At 59.9% G+C, this 27,798-nt stretch overlaps 1 protein-coding gene across 1 annotated transcript; it reads left to right on the top strand.

Annotated features, from left to right (window-relative positions):
• The first annotated feature begins 457 nt into the window (after window positions 1-457).
• ALDH4A1 (aldehyde dehydrogenase 4 family member A1) lies at window positions 458-27,798 on the top strand. The gene is made up of 15 exons (XM_086715838.1): window positions 458-616; window positions 9,695-9,788; window positions 10,345-10,437; window positions 14,941-14,988; window positions 15,801-15,956; window positions 17,422-17,571; window positions 17,658-17,732; window positions 18,771-18,958; window positions 21,288-21,361; window positions 22,700-22,896; window positions 23,070-23,117; window positions 23,951-24,103; window positions 24,778-24,899; window positions 25,677-25,795; window positions 26,446-27,798. Exons 1-15 carry the CDS (start codon window positions 555-557, stop codon window positions 26,556-26,558), a joined length of 1,692 nt encoding a protein of 563 aa, XP_086571964.1. The 5' UTR covers window positions 458-554; the 3' UTR covers window positions 26,559-27,798.

Below are 27,798 nucleotides of genomic sequence, written 5' to 3'. Positions count from 1 at the left end.
CCCGCGGGGTCAAAGAACCTGATGCCATCTGACCAAGGCCAGCCCAAGCAGTCAGGCCGGGACGCTCGAAACACCTGACGCACCAAACCGCAGTCCTTCCGCTGCTCCGCGCACGTGTCCTGCTCCGGCTCTCTCATTGGCTCTTCAGCCCCCTGGCCCAAGACGGCTGCAACAAGACGGTCCATCGGATTGGCTCATAAGCTTCGATGTGTTATTCTGATTGGCCAATGAGGCTCACGCCCCTTCTCCCTCGGCCCCCCTGAAGGGCTGTTGAGTCATACCATAAAAAGGAGGGGAAAACGTGTATATGTCAAGACTTCTTTTTTGGGCTGCCTTGTCCTGTGTCGCATACTGGTCTCTACAGTGCCCTCAAAACAAGAGTTATTGTGTTGGCAGAAGTCACATACGGAAACATTTCTGATGACCTTGACTTCGGAGGACGGTAGCGTGATCAGATCCCCCCGCCTGTCGAGGTGGTGCGCTCCGGGCGGGGCTCCACCTTCTGGCCGCGTCCGGGGCGCGCCGCGAGCGGACAGCCGCGCCGCGCGCTCGAGATGCTGCCGCTGTGCCCCGCGCTCCGCCGCGCCCTGCAGGCCCGCCCCTGGAGGGGGCCCGGGTGAGTGCGCACCTCCCTGCCGGACCCCCGCCACGGTCCCGCGGGTCTCCCGGCTGGGGGTCGCTTCGTCGGGCGCCCCGCCCCGCACCCAGGCCTTCCTCCCGCTGCGACCCCCACCGTCTCTTGCCTTCCGCGAGGGGGGACCCCCTCCTGGCTCCCACGCTCTGCTCGGAAAGTCGCCTCCTTCGCGCTCGCCTTTCTGAATCTAATGCTGGACCCACCGCCGAAGTGCGCCTCGATTTTTCGCACAGCGCTTCTCAGCTCCCCACCCTTGGTCTCACATTCAGGATCCATCCACCTCTGGGATTCCCTGAGTCTCCTCTGTCCTTTCCACTGGGACTTCTTACTCTCTTTCCCGCCCCTCCCCCTTTTCAAGTTAATTACCGGGAGTGAAAGGGACTCTTCCTTCTGATAGGTGGAATAGTAATACTTACGGAGTTCGTATAATGTATCAGACGCTGACTAAGGAAGACCATACATGCAAAGTGCCCGAACGGTGCCTGGCACTTAGTGCCCAGTTCTTATTAGTCATGATCGTCGTTTATTACTCTCTTTTAAAACTGTGCGGTAGATATTCCAGATTACAGGTGAAGAAGCCCACGTGTAGTTTCAAGGTGGATCAGCCCTGGAAACTTCCAGGCTGTGGAGTTGGATTCTTGGACCCGTGCCCACTCAACGAATGACAGATGTTCTTAGAGCCCCTTCCTCTTCTGGGCTAGACAGGGTGTGTGTGTATGGGGGGGGTGGGGGTGGGGAGGGATAGGTAGGACACAGACCCTGTCCCAGAGGGGCCCAGTCTGATGGACGGGTGTTTCTCTGGGCCTCCCTTTCAGAGCTGGGTAGCCCCCACCCCCAATTTGAGTTTTGTTTGCCTGACCCCTAGGATTGTGACCAGCCATGTCTCCTCTGCTGAGCTATGCCCTTTCTGAGTTAATCAGTGTCCCAAGGGATGGCACGGGGGTGCCCTGGACATGGGTCAGTTTCAACACAGCTGTGTGTCCTTTGTGGGTGGGGGCTCGATAGGTAAGGGCACAGGAAAGGCACATGGGGGAGGATTCCTCTCCCAAGCCAAGATTGGGGGCCACACTTGTCACACTTGCCCTTTTGTGGGCTTCTCCCTGCGCTCTGACACCCACTCCCCTCCCCGCAGACCTTACACGGAAGCTCCGTATGTTCCTGTATTTACGAGTACCCACAATGTGCGGATGTTGTGCTAAACATGGAAGAGAAGGGTACCCCTGAGATTTGCATGTGGACTTTTCAGTTTAACGGCAGGGTTGGGGGCTGGCGGGAGGAGGGCTTAGCCATAAAAAGCTCTAATATCTGGTAGAAAGCAATCTATATTCTTTTAAAAAAGCTTGTAATAGCAGTAATATTTCTCAAGCGATTGAGTATGGTACTGTCGCTAATAAGCACTGTATTATCCCCGTTTTTACAGAAGGGAAACTTACTTTCCAGTTGAGGCGAATGGAAGACCAAATTTGCAGTCAGACTCCAGATTCATGCTCTTAATTACAGAGCTTCCAGAATGGAGGAAAAGCATTTTGCAATCAGATCTGAAGAGTTAGGTTAACCTCTCTCGGTAGAGCAGCTGGCCCGATGCCCTAGACCCTAGGGTTTCTCAACCTTGGCACCATTCACATTTCGAGCTGGGTAATCCTGGGTTGCGGGGGCTGTGCAGCGTTCCTGGCTTCTACTCACTGGACACCATTAGCACCCCGCGGCTGTGACAGTAGAAACATGTCAGACATTGGGGCGCCTGGGTGGCGCAGTCGGTTAAGTGTCCGACTTCAGCCAGGTCACGATCTCACGTTCCGTGAGTTCGAGCCCCGCGTCGGGCTCTGGGCTGATGGCTCAGAGCCTGGAGCCTGTTTCCGATTCTGTGTCTCCCTCTCTCTCTGCCCCTCCCCCGTTCATGCTCTGTCTCTCTCTGTCCCAAAAATAAATAAACGTTGAAAAAAAATTTTTTTTTAAATAAAGAAACATGTCAGACATCGCTGATTGTCACCTAGGGCAGAAGTGCACCCAGCAGAGAGCCATTACTTTGGAAAAACAGGTTTGATGTTTGGCCACTTTGTCATTTATTCAGTGACTATTTAGGTAACACGTGTCCGTTGTAAAAAGTGCAGATAAAGCAGAAAAGGTACACACGTCACTTGGAATGTCACCACACAGAGGTAACCACTGTCATCATTTTAATACCCTTTAAAAAAATTTTATTTATTTATTTTGAGAGAGAGAGCGCATCCCAAGCAGGCCCTGCCCTGTCTGCACAGAGCCCGATGGCGGGGCTCGAACTCACGAACTGTGAGATCATGACCTGAGCTGAAAGCCAAGAGTCGGACCTCAATGTACTGAGCCACCCAGGCGCCCCTAATAGTCTTTGAAGTTTCCGTGAATATGTATTTTTAAAAAAAGAGAAAACCCACAGTATACACGTGGGCTCACCTGCAAATCCATTTTTGTAGTTGACTTTTTTATTTCATGGACTTGTCTACCTTGCCGTCCCCGGGGCCTCATAGTGTGTCTGGCACCTGGGAAGCCCCGAGCAAACATTTGGTGAAGAAATGATGTTCACAGCCCTTCTTTGCCAGTAGGTACTTATTACAACTGGTCTTGAGCCAGGGCTGACCCAAACAGCTGCCGTTGGCCTTCTGTGTGGATTATTTTACTGAGCTCATCGGGAGCCTGTGATGTAGGCGTCACTATTCCCATTTCACGGATTAAACAACTGAGGCCCTTGGAAATTAAGGAAAATTTGTCTACACCAGACCCCCCCGGCTGACTGCCTCCTGTCTCCTTTGGCCCTGACCTCCTGCTTTTTTTTCTCTACTTCATTGACTCTATGGGGGATGTCCTCGGTGATGTCTTTGCAAATTCTTGTTGGAAAGGGTCAAGATACATATTTATGTTTATATGCAAATTTAATAAACAAAAGAACTATCTTGGGCGCATAGCAGGCTTACAACGAATGTTATTTTTGTCCATTACTCTTGTAGCAGACCTTGCTGGGTGCGAAGGGTGCAGAGATGACCCCCCTGCTCCCCAGCAGGGATGGGTGGGCTGGAATTGGCCACAGTCCTGTTCCCTGCCGGAGTCCTGGGTCACGTTGGACTCCTCTCAGCCCACCTGCCTGTTTAATTTTCAGAATTTCAAGCCTCCCCAATGTTTGTCCCGCCTGCCTGCCCCCCGGGATGGGCACAGGCTGGCACATCCCACCGTCCCCTGGACGTACTCTGCTCTCTCAGTCCCCTAAGCAGAGGCCAGGCAGCACCTCTTGCCTGGAATGTCCTCCCCCAGCCCCCATGGTGAACCCACACTCACCCAGCACTTTGCGCCCTTGGCAAGGCAGCTCTCCTTTGGCCCCTCAGTGCCCTGTCTGTAAAATGGGGATAATCCTATCAGCCGTGTAGCAGAAGGATTAGACGTGATGTGACAGGTAGATTGCTGGGGTCTGGTACCCCTTACGTAAGTGACTTAGTGAAGGAATAAATAGAACCTGCAGTGATCCTAATAGTTGCTTCAGAGGTTGTTAGAAGTCCCCACCCGGGCTGTCATCACAGGCATACCTTGAGCACTTGCTTCTGGTACCCAGCACCTGGCCTGGCATACAGTCGGTGCAGAACACTTGCTCTTGGGATGGACCAGGGGACGGCATGGGGCAGATTCCGACTTCACCTCTCAGTAGCTCTGTGGTCCTGGGCGGGTTGTGCAGCCTCTCTGTGCTGCCTCGTGTCCCCAAGTGGTAAATAAAGGTAGTGATAGGAGCCACCTCATAGGATTGCCTTGGAGATGAAATGAACTCATACACGAAAACCACTCCAAAGAGTTTCTGCTCCTAGAAAACATTGCTTTAAGTATTATTTTTGATCGCCTGCCCCACCAGTGGGGTCGTCTGAGTGGTCGTCTTTGATCAGGGACATTCAGACAGGGGGGTCCCAGCACCACAAGGATGGAAGGGGGCGGAGTGAGCCTTCCCTTTATGCTCATTCATTATCCTGAGGCAAAACCCTTTCTGTTGGGACTGACCCTGCTCATCCCAGGGGAAGGGGCAGACACCTGCCCATCTTGGGGGGGGGTGTCTTACCCCCCCCCCCCAGATGCTTCCTTTCCTGGTGGAGATGTCATGGAGCGGACGGCCCTGGGCTGAGCTGTCCGCGTCCATGGACAGCAAGCCACTGCCTGCCTCTCTCCTCAGGTGGGAAGTGCTGGGCGGGAGGAGGACGCACCTGTCCCCTCGGCCCCACTGCTCAGGGGTCTCTGACAGGCTCAGGGTCAGGGAGTTGTGACCAGAGCCATGCACCGCACAGTAATCTCAGAAGGTCAGTCTGCTCCTCTGTGATGATAATGATGGTGATAATCATGGTGCCTTCTTCATGCACTCGCAGCTTGGACTCGGGACATCATCACTTAGCATAGTGCCAGGCAAGCTGTAAGTGCTTAATGAATCTTCCTTGATGTTCCTGGGCAATAAAGTGGAAACAGCTCAGCCTGGGCCTGATGCCCCTCCCTTCTGGACCTGCCCTGGGGCCCCCGCACTTTCTCTCTGCTTACCTCTCTGCTCCAGGCGCCTCATCTTGGCGATAAGGAGGATTGGCCTTATCAGGTCCCAGATACCAGCTGGGAAAGTCTGGAAGCTGAATGAAGCAAAGCTAGTTTCCTTTCTGCTCCTCTCCTGGGCCTTGGTCACCCCTGGCCCTAGTCCCTGGGGACCTGCATCCAGCCCCCGGGCGTTAGCAGAAGAGCTAACTGGGATGGGAGTCCCGTCCTGGGGGTCTGGTGTTGTCCCGGGGGCCTGGTGTCCTTCTGACAACACCTGGGTGTTCATTGTTGTTGTTGGTGTTGTTCTCCCCCCTCTTTTTGGCTTGATGAGTCTGACAAAAGGTTTACCAGTGTGTCCTTTGCGTCCCAGGCAGTGTGGCCGCTGGTGAATGGAGTGGGCGCAGGCCGGCCCGGGGGAGCCGACACCATCAGTGGTGCCCTGGGAAGAGCGTGGGGGCTTTGAGATGGCCCGACAGGGCCCCATCTAGGCGCTGTGAGGGTAGCCTCCCAAGCAGAGGGGACTCCAGAGAAGACCTGGGTGGCCCGCGAAGTGGGCGCGGGGGGTGGGGGGCGGGTGGTGGTGATGGGAAGTGAGTCTGGAGGCCTCAGTAAGGATTCTGATTTTTTTGTTGTGGAAGAAACGAGAAGCCATGGAGTGGTTTTGGGCGGAGTGCTTGCTCTCTCTGTGTGTGGTCAAGTTTTCGTGTTTAAACTAACTCTGGCCTGTGTTGGAGAGGTGCTTGGGGACAGTGGAGCAGCGTGGCCATGGCAGGCATGCAGTCCAGGTCCGAGGGTGCCCTGGGACCAGGGTGGAGCCGAGGGTGACCTGGGAGCTCGGGCCCTACACTTCCGAACCTCAGTGTTCCCCTCTGTAAAGTTCTGGGGTTGCACTGGCTGGCCCAAAGCTCTGTCCAGTTCTGTTGCAGACCATGTGTTGGTGGTGCGACCTTTTTTTTTTTTTTTTAATCTTTTAAAAGAGTTTATTTGTTTTGAGAGAGAGAGAGCACGTGCGCGCGCATGAGCAGGGAAGGGGCAGAGAGAGAGAGGGAGAGAGAGAGAGAATCCCAAACAGGCTCCGTGCTGTCAGCACGTGGGGCTGGAACCCAGGAATTGTGAGATCGTGACCTGAGCCAAAACCAAGAGTCAAATGCTTAACCGACCAAGCCACCCAGGTGCCCCAGTGTTGTGACCTTTTTAGCTCAGATCCTGGTACTTGCAGAGGGTGGAGAGGGGCAGCTTGAGCTCAGAGGCCCAGGTCATGAGCTGAACGGGCACCCAGGTTGTTAGGGGTCCCTGAGTCAAGTTCAGACTAAGTGGCAGGGCCGAGAGCTGCTCTGACAAAGGCAGGCTGGCTTCACCTTTGCATCCCAGAGCCAGGCACCTGGTAAGTGCTCAGAAAATGCATGATGAGTAAATAGGCACGTTTTGTTGCCCTTATCTGAGTTGTCTCTTGGCCCTTGCTGTGTAGAATGTGTGCTCGTGACTGAGGAATGCAGTCCTGCCTCCTACGGCCTCAAAGGGCCTCGAAGATCCTCACCAGAGGCTCCAGGCCCTGTGAATGATTCTTCTTTGCCTTCCCTGGAGCCCAGGAAGGGTATTCCTGTTCATCCCAACTGGCCCAGGAGCCAAAATCAAAGGGGTGGGGTGGTTTTGTCAGGTGTCTTTGGGTTATTTCTGGCTCTCGTGGACTCAGGCTGATCTTTCAATTCTGTTCCCCACATTCGGACTGATGGGCAGCTGGGCCACGGCCTGGAGACTTGCCAGGCATAGAGGAAGCCCTGGAGAAAGTGATCCTGTGGTCACAGTGGGCCTCTGCCCTGGGGAAGGTAGAGAGAGGCCTGGGAGGGAACAGGTGCCGGAGGGCTGGTAGCTACTGCATTCTGCATTTTAAGCTGGATGGAATGTGGTGCTAAATTTATTGCAGCAGTACTTACTGAGAACCCCCCAGGGTTAGCCCCTGATTGTGGTGACCTTGGGGGTGTTTGACAACCAATTTGCCTTTGAACACCTGGCCTGGTGCAGTAACATATATAGAATATGCTACTATATATAACATAGTAAAATAATATATAGAGAGAGTATGTCACTATATATAACATAGTAAAAAAAATACATAGAACAAGTCACTATATATAACATAGCAAAAAATATATATAGACTATGTTACTATATAAAACATAGTAAAATACATATATATTTTTTAAACAGAACTTTAATTTGTGACCCTGAGATTTGTGCCCTACCGACTGAGCCCGCCAGGCTCTCCTGGTGCAGTAACGTTCTAGAAGACAATTTTCTGGGGCACCTGGGTGGCTCAGTCAGTTGAGCGTCGGACTTCGGCTCAGGTCATGATCTCCTGGTTCATGGGTTCGAGCCCCGCGTCGGGCTGTGTGCTGCCGGCTCGGAGATCGGAGCCTGCTTCGGATTCCGTGTCTCCCTCTCTCCCTGCCCCTCCCCTGCTTGCTCTGTTGCTCTCTCTCAAAAATAGACATTAAAAACAGTTTTAGAAGGCAGTTTTCTTAGAGCTACAAAGCAGGAGGGTGAGGAGAGGCCAGCACTTTTCAACCTCACGCTGACCCTGCGGGGCACATGGCCTCGACCCCATTTTTCAGGCGGGGAGCCCGAGGCCTGCCGAGTTTGGAATAACAGGCTGATGTCGCCAAGCGCGTCTGGGTTGCGGTCCCGGATTTGTCTGCTTCCAGAGCTGCGCTTTTTGGCACCCCCCGGGAGCTGGGGTCCAGGCTGGGGTTGGGGCGCGCACCTCCAGGCCCCCAGCCCACACTCCTCCTGGCGGCACCCTGGCTGCCAGAGGAGGTGGCGGTATCTGATTGGCTGATCGGTGGTGGTGGTTGCTGCTTCCGAGGCCCAGAGAGATGCTGCTGGAACCTTCCAGAAGGCCCCAGACACACACGCTGCCCCCCGCTTTCCCGACTGGTGTTGAGGCTTGTGGCTGCCGCCATTTTGCAGCCTCTCCGTTCTCCACCCCCCACAACAGGCAGAGGGGGTCTGTGTGGACTCTGACTTATCATCCAGCACATCTGTAGTTACTGTCTCCTCAGCTCTCCATCGTAACCCCAGGGGGTGGTGGGAGGTTTCTGCCTCTGGTTAGGGGCGGGGTGGGGCCTGAGGAACGTGACACGCCTCCTTGGGTGTGGGGGGTGCTGCTGGGGGAGGAGGGAGGAGGCCTGAGCTCACTTGGCCGTTAGGCAAAATCTTGGGCAACCGGGCCCTGCCCTCCTCCTCTCAGACGGCCCAGGCCCCTCTCAGCTCTTCCTGTCGTGCTTCCTGCTCCTGGCCTTTGTACTTGCTTTCCCCTGGGCCTGGAATGTTCTTCCCAGCCCTTCTCAGAGCCCAGATGGCCCTCAGACGGACACCCCCTCGGAGAGGCCCTCCCTGACCACCCTGGCTAGGGCCGCCCTGCCCTTCTCCTTGCTCGTTCTCACATCCCCTCTGTCATCACAGTGTTGCTCGTCCGTGGCCCTCACTGAGGGTCAGCTGCGTGTAGCCCGAGGCCTTGCTGTCTAGGCCACCGCTCTATCTCCAGTGTTTGGAGCAGTGTCAGGGACACAGCAGGTGCCCCGGAACCTTGTGGAGTGAAGGAAGGGCTGGCCCGCATGGCCCCTGGCTTTGTGTCCTTCCTCTGGGTCTTCCAGACTGGTCCTTGAGCCAGACCCCTTCCCAGGGAGAAAGAATAGATAAAAGTGCCCCCAACACTCACAGGCCGAGTGCCCTTGTGGCCTGGAGGAGTCCCCCAGCTGGTGCTCCAGCTCTGGAATGAATGACCTCAAGTCCTGGCTCTTCCCCATCTGTCCCCCACCCTTCCAATCCCAGACACGTTAGGGGGGGTGGTCACTAGTGGTCACCCGTCTGTGGGGTCATAAGGTTCAAGGCTCAGTAGGGTCTCCAGGCCAAGGAAGTTTTGAAACTCGGCACCCTGGACTCAGACCCTGAGCCCCCAAACCAGCCCTCCCTGTGGCTGCGAGCTGAGCTCGGGGCGCTCCTCCAGGGGCACGACCCACATCTTGGATGTTCTCGCCCACCCGGAGCTCAGCGCCTTGTGCCGAGAGAATCCCAGCTGGGTCGCGTTCTGATGAGACTGCGCTCTGGGCCCGGCTGCCTTCTCGGGCTGGGGAAAGCAGTAACCCGGGGCCGTTTGGGAAAGCGGCTGCATCGTGGGGGAGTCCAGGGAGAGTCAGCCCTCTCCGTGGGTACAAAACGCTGAGAAGGGGTTTTGCGTCGATTACACCTCAGACAGCCGTGTGAGTTTGTATGGTTGTTCTCAGCGGATGTGGAGACCGGCCCGGAGGAGGCAGGTCACGTGCCCGGGGGCACACACTGGCAGGTCCAGGACTAGAGCTTGGATTTTGGACCCCAGGGCCAGTTCTCCCCCTCCCTCCCCTGGCTCTGTACTCCTCTGGATTTTGGGATTCTGGGCCGGCCCAGGATGCCCCTCCCCGCTGTTGGAGGTCGAGGGGCTGGGTCTGGCAGTGGCCACCACTGACCTGTCTGCCTCTGTCCCCTGCCCTTGCACCCCAGGCTGCGGTGGAGGCACACCCCCTCCCTGACGGTGGCCAATGAACCCGTCCTGGCATTCACGCAGGGCAGCCCCGAGAGAGATGCGCTGGAGAAGGTAAGGGGTGGGTGGGGACACCCAGTGGGGGTAGGGAGGGAGCAGCCCCCCAGGATGCCTTTCCGTGCCTCCAGTCACCACCCCCTTCTGCCCCTGCCCCAGCCTGGGAAGGAGACCAGGTCTGGGACAGCCGTGCGACTGGAGGACTGGAGAGGCTGGGAGCAGCAGGGTGTGGCCCGGGGCCACCTGGGGGCTCAGTCCAGGTCGGGGGTTGTAAGCCCACAGGTGTTGTATGCTTAAAGACATTCTCCCACTAATTGCCAGGATTTTAAAACCGGTGAGAGTTCCCATACATTTCGGATACGGCTTTCTGATCTTTTTATAACGGGAAGACCGTCAACACTGGCCTCCCCTTCCCGCAGGACAGCAGGGGACAGTGGCCAGGGGCTGAGTCCTGCTGTCCCCTGAGGGGAGCAGACGCTCTCTGCCCTCAGACCCGGGCCCCTTCTCATACCCGTTCCGGCCGGGCAGCTGTGTCTGCGGACTCCGTGCCGGGCTCGTGGGTGGGGCAGGGAGGGGAGGTGGGTGCCCATCCGCTGTGTCATCCTCTCCCCAGGCCTTGAAGGACCTGAAGGGCCGGACGGAAGCCATCCCATGTGTGGTGGGGGACGAAGAGGTGTGGACCTCGGATGTACGGTACCAGGTGTCGGTGAGTCTGGCGCGCGGGTGGGGCGTCTCCCCGAGTCTGGGGTCTGGCTCTCAGGCAATAGACCAGCTCCTAACACAGGGTCGCTGCCTGCAAAGGGCTTTCTGGTCCACTCCCAGATTTTGAATTCCGTGCACCGATAGCTAACTGCCCAAAGCCGCCTTGGAAGTATAGTCATAAAAGGTGCCAACTTCATGCCCGCCGAGACGGAGTGAAACCTGTGACCGCCACCCGCTTCGCCGTCTTCTTTAGAAAAGTCGACCACCTAAAGAGTAGGAAGGAAGGACAGAACGTCAGAACTGAGGTGATCCCTCCAAAGAAGGGACGGTCACCCAGGCCCTGGCCTCTGTTTTGGAACCTGCTGCTCTAGCAGAAGATGAGCTCATCTGAGGTGAGCACCTGGGGCCTGGCCACGTGTCGCCGCCTCCTAGAAGCCCTCCTGCTGGAGCCAGGCTCCTTCTAGAGGCGCATCTGAGAGGCCCTGTCGTGTCTCCACATGGTAGATTCATTCACACCCTATTTCTTTCTTTCCTTTTCTGTTTTTTTTTTTTAATGTCTATTTATTTTTGAGAGAGAGAGCGCACAAGTGGGGGAGGAGGAGAGATTGAGAGAGAGGGACAGAGGATCCAAAGCAGGCTCTGTGCCGACAGCAGCGAGCTTGAACTCACGAGGCTTGAGATCATGACCTGAGCCGAAGTCGGACGCTCAGCCGGCAGCCACCAAGGCACCCTCACACCCTATTTCTAGAGAAGAGTTGGAGGCAGTGTATTGACTCACACACAGTGTGGTAGGATAATCTCGCTGTGACCTCCTGGCCACAAAGTGAGAACCGTGGCGCCCTAGGTGTGGCAGACGGCCCAGACTTGCCTTGACGCCTTCCAGTGACCCCAGGAAGAGAACGTCACTCACGCTAGTCAGGGTGTTCTTGAAATCCACCTGCATGATGGGAGAAGCCATTCCCGATACAGGGCTGGAGAGAATTTCTCCCGAGGGTGGCGGAAGGACATGGTGATGTGAGAAGCAGGGTCCCCACGGGAGTCTCCCATCGCATGCACAGTGTTTCATGGGGCCGCCGTCTTGCGCCCTGTCCCTTGGTGCCGGCTGAGGACATCCTCACGGCCCAGTGCCTGGGGGTGCCAAGGGGCCACCCTGCAGGCCCGTGTCTGCTGCTGGGGGAGCTTTTCCATCTGGGGCTCAGGGTGCAAAGTGACACCTGTGGCTTTGTCTCCAGACCTCACGATGGGGAGATTTTGGGTACAGACTCCCATGTCCGGCTTCTCTGGGGGGTGGGAAGATGTGGCCGCACAAGGCTGGCATTCCTGCCGGGCACCACAGTGCTAGAACGCAGCAGTGGGCGGCCTTCCAGGGGCCCTGTTCCCCCCCCCCCAGCCCCCCACCCCCCACTCTCCACTCCCACGCACGATGCCAGCCCTCTCCACTCACCGCTTTTGTGTCTCTGGCCCCAGCGGGAGGCTGGCCGGCCGGCCTGCTGGTCCCTCAGGCACCTGCATGAGTGCTTCCCTCAGCAGAGCTTTTGCGAGGCACGGGATAGCCGTAAGGCAGCCTGCTCTTCCTAAGAAGTGCCAGAAGCCTGTGGTCTGTGCTGAGGGCTGAGAAGTGTCCCCTGCACCTGTGCCCCCCCTGTCTGTCGGGTCAAAGGTAGGAGTGACCTGCTTTTGTGACCGTTGGGGGTCTTGGCCACGATTGGGAGTTTGCAGCGCATCCCCATGAGGGAGCCTGAGGGCGAGCCCCTGGCAGAGGACCCGCCCCATCCCTTCTTATCCCTTGTGTGGCCATGACCCTTTGTAGCTCAGAAAGGCTTAAAGCAAATACCCACCTCAGCTATGGGAAAAAAAAAAAAGAGTGTGTGTGTGCATGTGTGTGTATACACAGATACGTGTTTTGAAACTCTGCGCAAACAGGCATACGTGGGGCTTCTAGCTTCGTGCAGTGCAACCAGTTGCAACATGAGGGCCTTGGAATGCAGACGAGGCAGCTTTCTCTGTGGCCGAATTAGCCAGAAATCTGCCTCAGCCCTTCTTTCTAGCAGAGCACTTGTAAGTCGTGGTAATAAAATCCCGCCAGCCACCCACGCCTCCTCGGGCCCAGGCCCTGGACAGACGGCTCCGCCCTCTCGGAGCCACCCCGGGGGACAGCAGGGTGGCACACGGGTCAACGAGGAAAGAGACGTGAGTTCCAGCTGGTGAGGGACCGTGGGAGGCACAGGTGCCACGCCGGCGACGCGGGGGCCACGTGGGGCTGGGCGGTCGGAGGCCTCTTTGGACTGGTGGCCGCCGAGTCGAACCCCAAGGATGAAGTTGGGTTCACTGCCGGGCAGAGGGGTCCTCGGTCAGAGTCCCGCAGGTGGGGACAGGCCCAGTGCGCCACAGAGAGGAAGCCAGGGGGGCGGGGGACGCGGGGCCCCACCAAGAGAGGGTGAGGTCGTTGGCGGTGACTTTGAGGTTCTTGTCGGCTGTGGTGAAGGAACCTATTCCGGGAGTGCTGGGGAGTCCCTGGAGGGGGGTTAAGGAGGGCGAGACTTTCCAGAAGAGCCCTGTCGCTTGTCACAAGAGTATGCTTTCTAGTTTCGGGGCAGCAGAGTGAAAAAGCGAGGGCTTGGCAGAAGGTGTGAGGCTGGACGTAGGCCCACGCGTGTCCAGGGCTCGTGGGCGGCCAGGGAGTTTGTGGTGGGAAGGCGAGTAGACAGCCGGGGTGGAGCCAGGATGGAGGAAGCTGTCAAAGAGCCGGGAACCAAGCCCCGGGGACGCCAGCCCCAGGCGGACCAGTGTGGTGCCTGCCTCCGTGGAGGGTCTGTGCCCGGACCCGGGAGCTCCTCGCCTGCCCCCATGGTGCTGGCTGGTGGCCGCCTTTGAAACCGTGTGGCCCCACTCCTTGAGGCTGCTGAAGGGGGCACCTGACCCCAGCTGGGCCAGTCGGGTCTTGACCTCCCCGCGCCTCAGTCTTCTTGTGTATAAAATGGGGGTAGCCATCGTGCCGTGTAGGGTCGTTGTCAGGTGCACAGTGCCTGCGTGCAGGAGGCTGCATCAGCTGTGACGGCGCCTCTCCCTGTCCCTTAAGCGGAACCTGTAGCTAGTTTGTCAAAAAAGAGAGAAAAAAAAGAAGGGCCCCAGGGGCAGGCCTGGGAATCCTTCACCTGATGTGCAGAGGCTTTCCCCTGACCAGCCCTGGTCCTCACGCAGCTGTAGTGTGGGCTTTGTGTCATGTCACATGTGCCCGGACAGCCACCCTGTGCCCAGCCCGTGACTGAGTCCTGGCCACAGGCAAGAAAGATCCCGAGGCGTCCACACAGCATCTTCCGTTATCCCTGGTGGATTTCTCCAGAGCGAGGCTTAGGGGCTAACTGTGGGCTAAGCCCCGTGATGACACCTGCTTGCGGTTTATAGAGCCAGGAACTGGCGTATACTTTGGACGGAGCAGGAAACTCCTAGATCTGTAATTTGGGGGAGAGTAAAGGGCTGTACCCTTTCGCAGGTGGGGGAGGGAGGCATGTTATGGCTCTGTCCCGATGGAATCCTGAGCAGGCTGTGCAGGGGTGAGGGTGGAGACCCTAGGCCCCCGCTTTGAGGGTTCCGAGGATGTGCCCTGGGAGCACAACTTGGGATCGGTCAGTTTGCCCGGCCCTTCAGGGCTGTGCCAGGCGCCAGCCGAGAGTGGCTGAGTTGAAACGTCAGCATGCACATACGGCTGGAGGCTGCCACATGAGACAGGAAAGCCCCAAAGGGCCCATCGGGCGACGGGTGGGTGGCAAAAGTGTTGATAATTGTGGCGTAAAGAAGTGAAATGTCTCCCTGCTTGTATTGCTTATGCTCGCACGCGGCCCTGCCGGGTTCCGTGTGTAAATATTTGTTGAGGGTCTTCCCTTCGAGATGAGTGTCTCTGGGTCCCGTGCAAGGGGCTGGAGAAGCGGTTGCTCTGTCCCCTGGGCACTTGGGGCACGGCAGAAATCCTGAGCGATTCTCAACTCCCGTGTCTCGTTCGGGGGCCTCCCATGGTGGCATCGCCCCTTCCTGAGCCGCAGCCGCGTGCCATGCCTGCTCCGGAAGCATTTTCGCCTGTGAGCTCATTTGGCCCCCCCTCCCCATGCCATGCGGCGGGGGGGGGGGTCTCCCTATCCCACGTGGGGAGACCTGGAAAGGGGAACTCAGTTTACATATGGCTCCCGGCTAGCGGGTGGCAGAGCTGGGATGCGATCCCGTGTCTGTCTGACTTCCACGAAGTCCACGCTTTCCCTGAGGCTGTGCGGTCCCTGCCTTTCTCGGGACCGTGAACCTTCTGGAGTGGGAACCATCTCCCTCACCGAACAGCAGGTGCTCCGTGACCCCCCAAGTGAGAGAGATCAGTGTGGGGATTGGAGGGGATTGGAGGGGAGAGAGCGAGTGTGCTGAGGGCTGTTGCCTAGAAAGCGAGCTCTGAGCCCGGCCACGTCCCCACCCGTCCTGGCACCTCCCTCCTGGGCAGGGACCTCACTCTTCTCTCATCTTTCAGCCCTTCAACCATGGACACAAGGTGGCCAAGTTCTGCTATGCAGACAAGGTGAGTCTGGGTTGGGGACTGTCCCCGTGTTGCCCTGCTGGCTGCTGACATGCTGTCTGTCGCTGCTTCCCTCTCTGGCCGTGGGGAGTGGAGTCTTTCACAAGGCCAGGCCCGCTGTGGCTAACTTGAGTCAGAGGATAGCTGTGTGGGCCAAGGCTGATGTCCCCTCACATGCCTGTGGCTGTGAGGCAGCCTGGCTTTCGAGGGAGAGTAGAGTCTCCAAGGCTGAGTCGGAGAAATTGGAGACGCCCTGGATGGAAAGCCAGACAGAGGCTCGGGATCATGGAGGGCCGGCGAGAGGGGCTAGGGTGCCCTGTGGCAGGGGGTCTAGGAGCCAGCGTTCAGGCGGCAACAGGGACAGTTGCCATCAGGGATGCCGGTAGCAAGTGAATATCTCAGGCTGGGGTTCTGGCCGAGCAAGGGCAAGGCCAGGCGCCTGACCTTGAGGGCTGGAGGCTCTAGCTGGTGGGTTTGGGGGCCCCTGGAATAAGGGGAGGCCCTGATGAGACCACAAGAGAAAGTGGAACAGGTTTGACCATGGACGGACTTGGTGCTGACCTACCTGGGAGGTCCCTCAGACCTCCAGATGGTGGCAGGACTGGCTCTGAGCCTTGGCTGGGCCAGCAAGTGATGGGACAGCACGTCTGGAGCTGTTGGGGGCGGGGGGGGGGGGAGTTGTGGTGGGCAGCACTGAAGGCCAAGGAAGCCACAGGTCCTTGGAGAATGAATGATCTCCAATCTCCTGTCTCGCCCATTCCCCTGGGGCCCTTCCTGTTCTAGGAGGCAGCTCCCAACCTTTTCCCTTTCGTTAGGCCCTACTCAACAGAGCCATCGAGGCCGCTTTGGCTGCCAGGAAAGAGTGGGACCTGAAGCCTGTTGCAGACCGGGCCCAGATCTTCCTGAAGGCCGCAGATATGCTGAGCGGGCCTCGCAGGGCTGAGGTCCTGGCCAAGACCATGGTGGGACAGGTGAGGTGCCCGTGGGCACAGCCGGGGTGGGGTGTGGGAGGCGGTCATACTCCCTCCGATGCAGCACACGTCAGTCAAGCAGCTTCTGGGTACCAGGACGTGCTGTGCCTGCTGGAGCCAGAAGATGTCCTTGAGGTCCCGTCCAGCCCTCCAGCCTGGGTCAGACCTCCGTGGCCCTCGGAGTGGTCTCTCTGACTCCTCCAGGCGGTCCCTCCAGCCTTCCACACCACGAGGGTCTCTCCGTCACCAACAGTCACGTCCCAAGTCCTGCACACGGCACTCAGGTCCCCTTGTTTCCGGCCTCTGTCCAGCTCCCTGGCCACTCTGCCCTTCCCCGCCAGGCCATCCTGCCCAGGAGGCCGCCAGCCTGGACTTAGCGAGATCCCTGGGCCCTGCAGGCATCCCGTCTCCCTGCCTCTGCCCGGTGTCCTGCCTGGAATGCCCACCCATCTGTGCCCTGTGGACTCTTCCTGTTGAGATCCAGCCCAGATGCCACCTCCTCTGTGGGGCTTCGAGACTCTTCTCTGTCCAGAAAGATGAGCCCCACCTCTGTGGTCCTGTAGCACGCTGTGTGTGCATCAGTACGGCTCAGATCGCACTGGGTGTAATGAGTTCCTGTGTGTTTGTCACCCCTTTACAAGCCTTTTGGAGACAGCGATCCCGGTTAACTGTTCTCCGTCTTCCTGGGCTACACACAGCATCTCTCTGGAGTCACAGAAGCTCCTGATAGGCGTTTTTCGGTTGAGTGCACGTTGAGCCAGAGTGGCATCAGCAGCTCAAAGTTGGGAAGGGAGCCGAGGGAGAAGGGTTAATGCCCAGCAGCGAGCCTTGGGCATTTGGGGCGGCCACCCCACTGCCCCCATGCCCGCTCACTGTCCTGTGGTGAGAGCGCCCTCTGCTGCACAGAGGTGGTATGACCACTCCTCACCAGCTAAGTGTCTCCAGATTCTCAGCAGCACCTGGGGGCGGGGGGTGGCATCGTGGGCTCCCCAGCGTCCCGGATGAGCCACGCTTGGGCAGGGAGAGGCGCACACAGTCCGCCACCAGATGAAGGTGCTTTATTTGACTAACGGCTCTGGCGCTTGTAGGAAGTGTGGTCGCCTCATAGAGCCAGGGCCAGTGCACCTTGGCTTCTGTAGCTCCAGGTCCCAAGCAGGATGACAGCTGCCAGTGACCGTGTGTGCCAGGGAGGGGCTGCCCTGATCTGGAAGAGCCCCATGTTGCAGCCCATGAGGCCCTCCCCCACCCCTGGGACATTTGCCATCAGGAGGAACGGGCAGCATAAGGAGACGTTTGCCTCCCGCTTCTTGGTCCAGATGCCCCTGACGGGGGCACATCCTTACCCCGGGGGGAAGGAGCCGCCAGCACTGTGGGCATGACGTCACCGTGGGTACACGGTCGGTCTTGGAAAGGGCCGTTGGGAGGCACGTCTGCGGCCGCTGACCCCCCGCCGTCCTGCACGCAGGGTAAGACGGTGATTCAGGCGGAGATCGACGCGGCGGCTGAGCTCATCGACTTCTTCCGGTTCAATGCCAAGTTTGCCGTGGAGCTGGAGGGTCAGCAGCCCCTCAGTGTGCCGCCCAGCACCAACAGCGTCGTGTACCGGGGGCTGGAGGTACCCTCGGGTGGCGGGGCGGGCGGGAGCCTGCTGGAAGCCTTGAGCCTGGCCTCACCACACCCCCCCCCCCCCCCGCCCCCCAGGGCTTCGTGGCGGCCATCTCTCCCTTTAACTTCACTGCGATCGGCGGCAACCTGGCGGGGGCGCCAGCCTTGATGGTGAGTGAGATGTGGGCAGCGAGCGGGCACGGGGCTGCTGGCTCTCTGTCCCATCTCAGACCATGAAAGGGGCCCAGCCCTGGTCGTGGGAGATGCCCAGAAGGCAGATGCAGTGTGGGCCCGTGGAAAGACTTTGGGGCCAGAGACTGGTTTGGACCCCAGCTTTGCCCTGCTCCGGGGGACCCCAGGCCAGGCCTCTGAACTTCTCTGAGGCAGTTTCCTCTTCCTCCAAGTGGAGATCTAGGAAAGCCCATGTATAATAGGGTTGTGATGAGCGAGCGAAGCCGCGCGCGGGTCACATCTGGCCTGGTGCGGGCTTCGTATGTGGAGAACGTTGATGGTGATGACACATCGCTTTTGACGCCTGCTGTGTACTCTCTGATTTATCTGTCAGATCTAGGAAATGGTGACGCAGATGAGGATTCAAAGTCCCTGGCTCCCCTGCCCTTGTCAGGGTGGAGGCAGCCGTCACCCTCATGAGCTCCTGCTGAATGGGGCTGATGCCCCCCTGCCTTTGGAGGTGGCTCGAGGGAGGGCTGACAGTGGCGGGGCCTGGGCCCCACGTGGGGCGGCTGGCTGATCTTGAGGATGGTCCTGCCCCGGGCTGTCCTTATGCATCCGCACCCAGACAGACACGCACACGCCCAGGCGCCCACGTGTCTTCGCCCAGGACACGTGTAGAGACAGCTCTGTGAGCGCTTGCCCGGCCACACCCAGTGAGCGCCCAGTGTCATGGAAACACCCAGAACAGACCTGCCTGAGGGGTGCTGGCAGGACCAGTCTGTACAGGCTTCTAGAGGAAGAGTGGCCTTGGCCAGAGTGCGGGGGGCGGGCAGGGCAGGGTGTGGTCTCACTGACTTAGGGCTTTTTGAGCACCGTGTCCGACACCTGGAGGAGGAGTGGGGTCCTGTAGGGGACATGCTGGCCTGCCCGGGGGCCTGGCGGTTCCAGGTGAGGGATGGGTGTGCTTCGGGATGGGATGGGAGTCGGGCCTGGTGACTCCTGGCCTTGTGACTCGTCACCGTGTCTCCCGGGCAGGGCAACGTGGTCCTGTGGAAGCCCAGTGACACAGCCATGCTGGCCAGCTCTGCTGTCTACCGCATCCTCCGGGAGGCTGGCCTGCCCCCCAATATCATCCAGTTTGTGCCAGCTGACGGGCCCACCTTTGGGGACACTGTCACTAGCTCAGAGCACCTCTGCGGCATCAACTTCACAGGCAGTGTGCCGTAAGTCCCCGGGTTGGGGCGGGCCGGGTGGCATGGGGACGTTTGCCAAGCGGCCGCCTCACGACCTCAGTGTGGGAGCTGGCGGTCGGGCACTGACCATACCCACTGACTTGCTGTTTGGCCACCGGTGGCCCACGTCACCTCTCTGAGCCTCTGTTTCTTGACCTGTTCACCAGGAACGATGGTCCCTACCTTGTAGAGTCATCGTGAGGGTCCGGTGAGTTAGCAAAGAGGAAGAGCTTCACAGGCAGGATGCAGCCTACGGATGTTCGGTGACGCTGAGTTTGATGCCACTGCTGTCACTGGGAGGGGCACAGGGAGCTTGGAATGAATTGGAGGAGGAGAGTCAGGAAGGCTTCTCGGAGGAGGTGGCATCTAAGCAGAGGAGACGGCTGAGCAGAGAGGGGGGAGGGAGAATGTTGTAGGAGAGGGAGCGGCACATGCAGGGCCTCCAGGCCAGAGCCCCTGCGCCTTGGGAGGTGGTGGTTCCCTGTGGCTTGGAGCGTAGAGTTCCGGGGCCGAGGTGAGCGAGTGCGGACAGGAAGTGGTTCGATCGTGACTCCTCACTTACTCACCGGCAGGTGTATGTCCAGCGAACAGGTGGATGGACAAGTCCTGCCTTTCGGGAGGTTTAGTCCCATGACTGTGAGGCCCCGAGAGCCCGCCGGGGTGTCCGCACTTCATCCCGAAGGTGACGGGAGCCACAGGAAGCTTTACACGTGGGGAGGTGCACTAAGCAGCTTGGTTTCGAGCAAAGATTGCAAATGGTAGTTCTCCAGCTGGACGTGGGAAGTGGCTCTGTTCCCTTTGACTCCTTATCAAGATCGATCAACCTGGTACAGTTGGGGCAGTTTCATGCAAAAACCCAGTTGAGATTTCAAGCTTCTTTTGGGAACCTGAGCCCTCTGGGCCTCCGTGTCCCCCATGGCACCCCCTGGCTGGAGGTGGGGTCCGGGTGCTCTGTGGTCCCTGTCACCCTCACCAGGCCCCGGCTGTCTGCATACTTGGTCATCTGTTCCCAGCCTGGTCCTGCTGGGCCCCTGCGTTCGCGGCCTCTGTCCTAGATGATCACTTCGACTGCCCTGTGCACAAGTCGCTAGCGGCCAGAAGCGGGAGACCAGTGAGGAGGCTGTCCACGTGTCCGCGTCTAGGGAGGGACAGCAGACGCCTGACCAGAGTAGAGACGGGGGGAATGGATCCCAGAGAGCAAGTGGCAGGGAGATGCGGTCACTTGTCCGAGGAGTCGGATTAGTGGAGGAGGGGTGTGTGTGGGAACGTCCGGGCTCTGGCAGAGGGGCCCAGAGGGCACCGAGGTGGGCGTCTGGAGGGCTTGGGTGAAAGTGATGAATCACCTGCTGGTCACTTGGAGTTTGAGGTGCCCGAGGGTCATCTGAGTGGAGATGTCGGGGTCGGCACTGGGGTCCTTCCAGGTGTCCCTGGGGACACCTGCGGTGGCCTCCAGTCTCCCTTCCCCGGCCTCAGGCTCCCCTACCCCCCTTCCGGCTAGGGTTTGCCGGGTGTGGTGGCGGCGTTAGAACTGCTGAGGAGGACTGTTTTCCGAAAAGACCCGCTCTGCCAGTGCGGGCCCTTACGGGTCCCTGCCTATTAGCGGGCGGAGCGGGCCTGGCCCCCATTTGCCATGCTCTGACGAGCAGCGGGCTTAAAGGTAGGAAAGTCATAAATTAGTATTAGCTACTGTGTCGCAGGCTCCCTGGTGATTAGCATTTTTATTGTTTTGTGGTGCTGAGGTTGGTCACACTTGGATCTTGGGGACGAGGTGGGGGCCTGAGCTCTCTCTCCCAGGGCGCTCCTTGGTTTGGCCTCTAGAGCCCCGGGCGCTGAGCTGGGGGCGCCCCTCCCAGACCATGGCGGCGTCTGGCCCCCCACCGGGCACTTGAAGCGCGGCTTCGCTGACCTGAGCACTTGACCCACATTAGAGCTGCCACGGAACAGCTCTGCCGGGTGGGTTGTTCGCTCCCGTGCCCGGGCGGGGTGCACGGTTTGAGGCTCAGAGAGGTCGAGTCATGAGTGTCAGGTCACGTGGCCGTGAGCGTCTGAGGCAGGACCCCCGCACGACCTTCTCTGCGTCTTCTTGCCGCCAGGCCTGCCGTTGCTGCCTCCCCCTGGGCCCCAGACGTCACCTTTCTCCAGGTGTCTCACCTGCCCCCGCCTACTCAGTTCCCTGCCACCCTCGCTGGGACCCCTGCCCCCACCCGCTAGGCTTTTGGGTCTCTTCCTGGGGTGGTGCCTACTCCCCACCCCCCAGGGCCCTCGCTGTCTCAGCGACCTCAGCTGGCTTCCTAAGCCTCGCGCTCCCCTCTGGTTTCAGCACCTTCAAACACCTGTGGAAGCAGGTGGCCCAGAACCTGGACCGGTTCCGCACCTTCCCACGCCTGGCTGGAGGTAAGGGCCCCTCTCCTGGCACCCTCCCCTGTGGCCCCAGGGACCGTCCCCTGGCCGTCATGAAGGAGGAAGAGGAAGAGGCAGAGGTGAGGCCCCCATAGGTGGGGCAGCCCTGTGGAAGCTGAGAAGTGAGGGGCTTAGGGGCGGAGCCTCAGCTGTGCTAGATCCAGGGGGTCGCACCAAGGACTTTGGCCTCAGAATGAGCATTTTTCCATCCGTCCATCCATCCATCCATCCATCCATCCATCCATCCGTTCCTTCATTCATTCGTCATTCAGCAAATAAAATGTTAAGCATCTACGTAGGCATTTCTGGAGACCAGGGACGCGTGATGGCAAGAGACACAGACCCAGCCCTCAGGAACTCGTGTTCCGGGAACGGAGGCAGATAGTGGGCGCGCAGATGGTGATGCTGGGCCGTGACGAGAGCAGCGCAGAATTCGAGGAGGGAAAGGGGGTGTGCGGAGGCCCCAGGGCCGTCCAAGGCAGCGCGGGGGCTGGTGGTTCGGCATTCTTGCTCCTGAGCTGGTCCGAGCTCCGATGGGGGGGGGGGGGGGGCGGTCAGGGAAGGTGCACCCTCAGCCGGCTGTGACATCTGCACCCCAGTGCCGCCCTTTATAAGGTGGGGAGCAGGGAGCTGTCCACGGTTTTCTCTTCTCTGCCTCCTTCCCACTGTGCCCTGAGGGAGAGAGAGGCTCTGACTGGAGCTCAAGACCCAGAGATCAAGAGTCTCCGGTGCTATCTGCCGAGCCAGCCAGACGCGTCTTCAGTTTTCCTGTCTTTAAAATGGGAACGATAACGGTGGGGGGAGGGGGGCTGTTGTGAGGCTTTAGTGAGACAAAGCAGAAAGCACTTTGAGCAGAGCCTGGCGGGCGGTTATTGTGACGGGAGCTGCTGTTAGCTGATGTGGGAGGAAGCCGGGGCCTGAGGAGCCTGGGGAAGGGTGTCGCCGCCGTGGGTAGGAAAGAGGGGCCAGCCCTCGGGGCCGACGTGGAGCGGACCCCTCTCCTCTCGCTGGGTTGGGGGGTTGGCAAGGTGCAAAGCAAGCCGTGCCCACGTCTGGGAGTAGATTGGCTCCTGGGAGCCTGGGATTCTGGTTCTTTTTCTGCTTCGATGGTGGGCGGCACCCCTGCCCCCGCCTCAGTTTCCTCAGCCGTGGAGCGGGACAGGGGCCTGGCTCGCCGGCTTCCGGGATGATGTCCGGCCGTGGCCCTGCCTTCTCCCGAGGCCGTCCGCTGGGTGTTGGGGCTGGGCGCCCCTGCGGACAGGTGCAGGTGCCGCGGCGGGTGCCCTGCTGCCGAGAGGCCTGCGCTCCACCCGCGCCCCCTCCCCCCTGCAGAGTGTGGCGGGAAGAACTTCCACTTCGTGCACCGCTCGGCCGACGTGGACAGCGTGGTGAGCGGGACCCTGCGCTCGGCCTTCGAGTATGGCGGCCAGAAGTGCTCAGCCTGCTCCCGCCTCTACGTGCCTCAGTCGCTGTGGCCGCAGATCAAAGGGCGGCTGCTGGAGGAGCACGGCAGGATCAGAGTGGGCGACGTGAGTGGCGCTTCATCCCCGCCGCGGCCCAGCGGGTGGCTGATGGGATTGAAGGCTCCCGCGCTGTGGCTTTGGCGGTGGCAGGCCCGGGATGCGCGGGGAGGGGGCTCCCTTTGTCTCCGGCCTGCAGTGACTCGGTGACTCTGTCTTCCGGTGCCTCCCTTGCCTCACAGCCAGCAGAGGATTTTGGGACCTTCTTCTCTGCAGTGATCGATGCCAAGGTACGGGCACGGAGCAGGCGTTCCCGGGGGGCTGAGCCCTGGCCTGGGTGGGAGAGGGAGGAGACGCAGGGCTCTTGACGGGGGGCGACCCGGCCTCACTGCTCCAGGCAAGGCCCACGGTCCGACAGCCCCACAGACACGCCCGCCCTGAGCTTGAAAAAGGCAGAAATGTCCACCACCGGAGAACTTGCTTGCCACACACCCTGCAACCAGGCTCGACGAGTCGCCCCCTGGTTCACGTGCATACACACCCAGATGGGCCTGCACGTCTGCAGCATGAGCCCAAACACACGTGCACTCGTACGTGCCTGTCTGCGAGCCCATTCGCGGTCTTGGTGTGCGGGCGTGCGTGTAAGTCACCCACATAGACATCCACGTCCACGTGCACGAAGGTGCGCACGTATCTCCAACAGAAACAGATACACCTGTGTGCACGCGTGCGTGTTCGTGTGTGTGTTCACACGTACGCAGGTGCACGTCAATCTGCATTCGTGAATGTACACGTAACGGGCAGGTGTATTTACGCACGTACCTAAATGTGAAGACGCGTGACCTCGCGTAGGTGCGTGCGTATGTTACTGTGCGCGTTGTGTTTCTGTAGGTGTAGTTGTGGCTCTACCACACACACCTTCTCACAAACGCTCTCACACGCATGTGCACATCTGCCCTTGTCTCTGCCGTGACTCCGCCGGATCCTGGCTTTTGCCCTCTTCCCATCTCCCCCCTCCGGTTTCAGAATTCGGGCCCTTTGGGGTGTGTTGGGGACACTGCTGCTTGTCATCACCTCCGGCCGGTCTGTGACACCCCTCCTCCCCCCCCATCCCCAACCCCAGTCCTTCGGCCGCATCAAGAAGTGGCTGCAGCACGCCCGCTCCTCGCCCAGCCTCACCGTCCTGGCCGGGGGCAAGTGCGACGACTCTGTGGGCTACTTCGTGGAACCCTGCATCATTGAGAGCAAGGACCCACGGGAGCCCATCATGAAGGAGGTGACTGGGGCGTAGAGAACAGTCTCCCACCCGAGCACAGCGCACGTGGGGCCCTTGCACGTGGGTTTCTCCTCGCGATATTATCCCATTTCACAGACAGGAATGTGAGGTAGGTCCCGGAAAGGGAGTGTCTCAGTCCCCGGGAGAGCGGGGCCAGGCCCACTGACCCCAGATCCGGTGCTCTGTCCTTGACACCGCTGACCCTGCTGGTGTCATAGCACTTCTGCCGTTCGCGGCCACCGAGCTGCTGTCGTGACCTTAACGGCGAACACTTACAGACTCTTAACTCTGGGCACCTGTCTGAGAGGAGGGGCCGTTCCCATTCCCGTGTTACAGATGACCAACGGAGGCGGAGAAGTCAAGGCACTCGCCCAGGATGGCAGTGCAGGGGTGGTGGAGGGGACAGGGGTGGCTGGCCAGGAGGGCCAGCAAGCTCCCTCGGGTCCTTTGCCAGGTCAGGGTGGGGCGGGCAGGGCAGGGCAGAGTGTTGCCGTCTCCTGAGGGAGCCCAGCGGCAGACGCCTGGCTCTTCGTGCAGGTGCGGAGCTGCGGGCCGAGCCCCGGGGCCTAGGGAGAGGCAGAGGCCAGAGCAGGGGGACGGGGAGGCCTTGGGGCTCTGGTCCGGGGGCGGCAGGGGGGGTGGGGTGTCTGACCCCAGGGCTTCCTTCGTCTCAGGAGATCTTTGGGCCCGTGCTGACCGTGTACGTCTACCCGGACGACGAGTACAAGGAGACGCTGCGGCTGGTCGACAGCACCAGCAGCTACGGCCTCACGGGGGCAGTGTTCGCCCAGGATAAGTGAGTGGCGGCCGCCCTTCTGCTCTCGGCCCGGTGTCCTGCCCCCGCCACCCCACGAGCGCCCTCCTGGACTTGGATCCTTGAAATAGCGCCGCTCCTTCCCCTCACCTCAGCCCTGACCGGCAGGCAGGCCTCCCCAGCAGGGGTACAAGACTCTTTTTTTGAAATGTAGATTCTGGGGTCCCCTTATTGGGGGCGTGGCTGGGGAATCCGTGCGTTTGACCGGCTCCTCTGGGTCTGATGGGGCCCCACTGAGGGTCCTTGCCTCATGCTGCAGAGCAGAAGAATTGGGCTCAGGGGCCAGGAGCATACTGCCTTATCTCGCAGAGGCCATATTTGAGCCCGGGGGCCAAGGTGCCAAGCCTGAGTCTTGGCTTTTCCTTCCTCCGTGGCGCCAGCTGCCGCCCTGCCTGTCTCTAAGAGCGTGGAGTTGGGATTGGAAGCTGGGATCAGGGTGGCGGTCTGGAGGTTCCCCAGGCTCCCGGTGGGGGAGGGGGGAGGCAGGAAAACTGGACCAGGATGGGCCGCTCGCACGCAGCCTGACCTCTTGGTCAGCTCGTGCAGCAGCCCCGTGAGGGAGGCCATGCTAACCACTTTCCAGAAGAGGCTCAGAGGCTCTAAGACGCTGCCTGTGGCTGGCCCGTGTCGTGGGCCCGAGCTCGGCCTAGTGCTTCAGCTGGGCAGCCGGTGTGGGCTGGGCTGCGTGGTGGGGGAGGTCGGACCTGGGGCTGGGGGGAGGGGAGCCGGCTGCCCTTTTATCACTGTCCTGCCTTGTAGGGATGTTGTCCAGGAGGCCACCACAATGCTGAGGAACGCCGCCGGCAACTTCTACATCAACGACAAGTCCACTGGCTCGGTGGTGGGCCAGCAGCCCTTTGGGGGGGCCCGAGCCTCTGGTGAGTGGGTCCCCCTTTCCAGAGGGGAGGCGAGTTCCTGGCAGGAGACCTCGATCGCCTCATCTCAAGGGTGTTCAGAGTAATAGGAAGCACTGTGGGTGAGGCGCTGGGCTGTCTTCTTCCCGTTTTACAGAGGAGTAAACTGAGGCACAGGGAGGGGAAGTGACTTGTTCGAGGGCACATGGCTGGGAGGTGGTGGAGCTGGCATTTTGGTTCCAACACCCACACCTCTTACCACCATGCTCCGGTCACTTCAGCATCCTCGTGTTGCAGTTGGGGAAACCGAGACTCAGCATGGGCTGGCACTTGCCCCAGGTCCCAGCCGCCCTGTGGCACAGCCCAGGCCAGGCCCCGGGGCTCCTGGCTCCCAGCGCGGTGCTGGGAGACACTTCTTGCAGGTGGGGCACACAGACCCGGGGAGCGGGGGCCTCCTGGGCTCACTGGTTCCGGCCTCCCCTGACCTCCGGCCCCGTGTGCTGCACAGATGCGCTCGGGAAACCTTGGCCTTGTGAACCCGTTTCGTTTTAGTTCAGCTGCTTGTTGCCTGTGCCGGTGTCCCTGTTATTCCGTCAACTCTTCCCCGCCCCCTTTCCCTTCCGCCCGGAGCTGCTGTGTCTTTTCAGACAAAAACGGAGCTATCTTTTCCACAGGAACCAATGACAAGCCGGGAGGGCCCCACTACGTCCTGCGGTGGACGTCACCCCAGGTCATCAAGGAGACCCACGAGCCTCTGGGGGATTGGCGCTACTCATACATGCAGTGAGCCCCGCTTCGCACCTTTGCCGTCCACCTGTCCGTCCAGCGGCTGATCGGTGCACACCGGCCCCACTCCAGCCCCTTCAACTCGCTCCCCGTGGACGTCCCCCTTCCCAGGGCCAAGACCTGTCCCCCCCCGCCCCACACCGGCCCACATCCTGGCCTGTCCCACCCTGCAGGGGCAGGTGCGGGCTCTAGTTTGAGACCATGCTGGGGAGGAACAGGGCCACTCCCCTGTCTCACCGGCTGTGCTAGAACTTCTGTCTGGTAGGTCTGACCTGGTGCCCCGTCAGTTCTTTGCCTCTCTTTTCCGGCCCGCTGGCTCAGGGACCTGGGGAACGGCAGTAACGGAGCTCCCGGGATCCTCTGGGGGAAACGGAGGCGGCTCTGGGAGCCTTGGCAAACCTCAGCATCCACAGGGACTCCTGGCCTTGGCCTCGGCTCCTCCGGCTCTCCGGGATTCGGTGTGACCCAGGGTGGCCTGCAGGGCACAGAGGACACCAGCTGGCCTTGCCCTCTTGGATCTGGGCCGCCCACCGTCCTCACTAGCTGTCCTAGCCAGCGGGTACTTCTGCCTGACCACATGCCTTAGACACCCGTGTGCCTTTCTCCAGGGTACCTGTGTTCTTTGGAGGCCATGCGATTCCTGGCAGTCTCTATGTGGTGGGCCTGGGGTTCCCCCTCAGGAGCTCAGTCTCCACTGGCCGAGGTAGAACAGGCCCGGGGAGACTTTGCTGCCACCTTCTTCTGACCCGAGAGCCAGCTTGAGTTCCCGTCCAGCCCGGGCTGGGGATTGCCTGGAGAACCTTCCCTCCTTCGCACAGAAGTGGCTCCATGTGGACTGGGCCCTAGTGGCCCCTTCTTTGATGCAGCCAGTAGGTGGAAATTCACCAAAACCTGCTAGTTGGATTGCAGGCGGCCGGGGATTAGTAAGGGGTGACTTTGGAGGACAGTTCCCAGGGGACCCTGAGAGTGCTGGCCCTCCCTCAAGGACAGCCGGCCTGGAGTCCCCCATGGGGCTGGCCCCCAAGCACCATGGTTCTACACTGGCCCACGGTCAGGGTATGATGCTCCCCAGGCGTCCTTCCACGTTGCTGTTGCCTTGCAAGTTCCGCGTTGTTCCCTGGAGAGGCCAGGGCAGTCTGCTGGGGAGAGGTGCTGGAGATGTTCCCGGTTCCACTGATGCTACACTGTGAGGGGGCAATGAGATTGGTTCTGATGCCACCCAATAAATGCTTGTTACTTAA

The sequence above is a fragment of the Puma concolor genome, chromosome C1, assembly GCF_028749965.1.
Source record: "Puma concolor isolate L17-30 chromosome C1, mPumCon1.1.hap2, whole genome shotgun sequence".
Lineage (NCBI taxonomy): Eukaryota > Metazoa > Chordata > Mammalia > Carnivora > Felidae > Puma > Puma concolor.
Note: the sequence above shows the minus strand (reverse complement) of the source record. Positions and strands in the feature narration are given on the sequence as shown.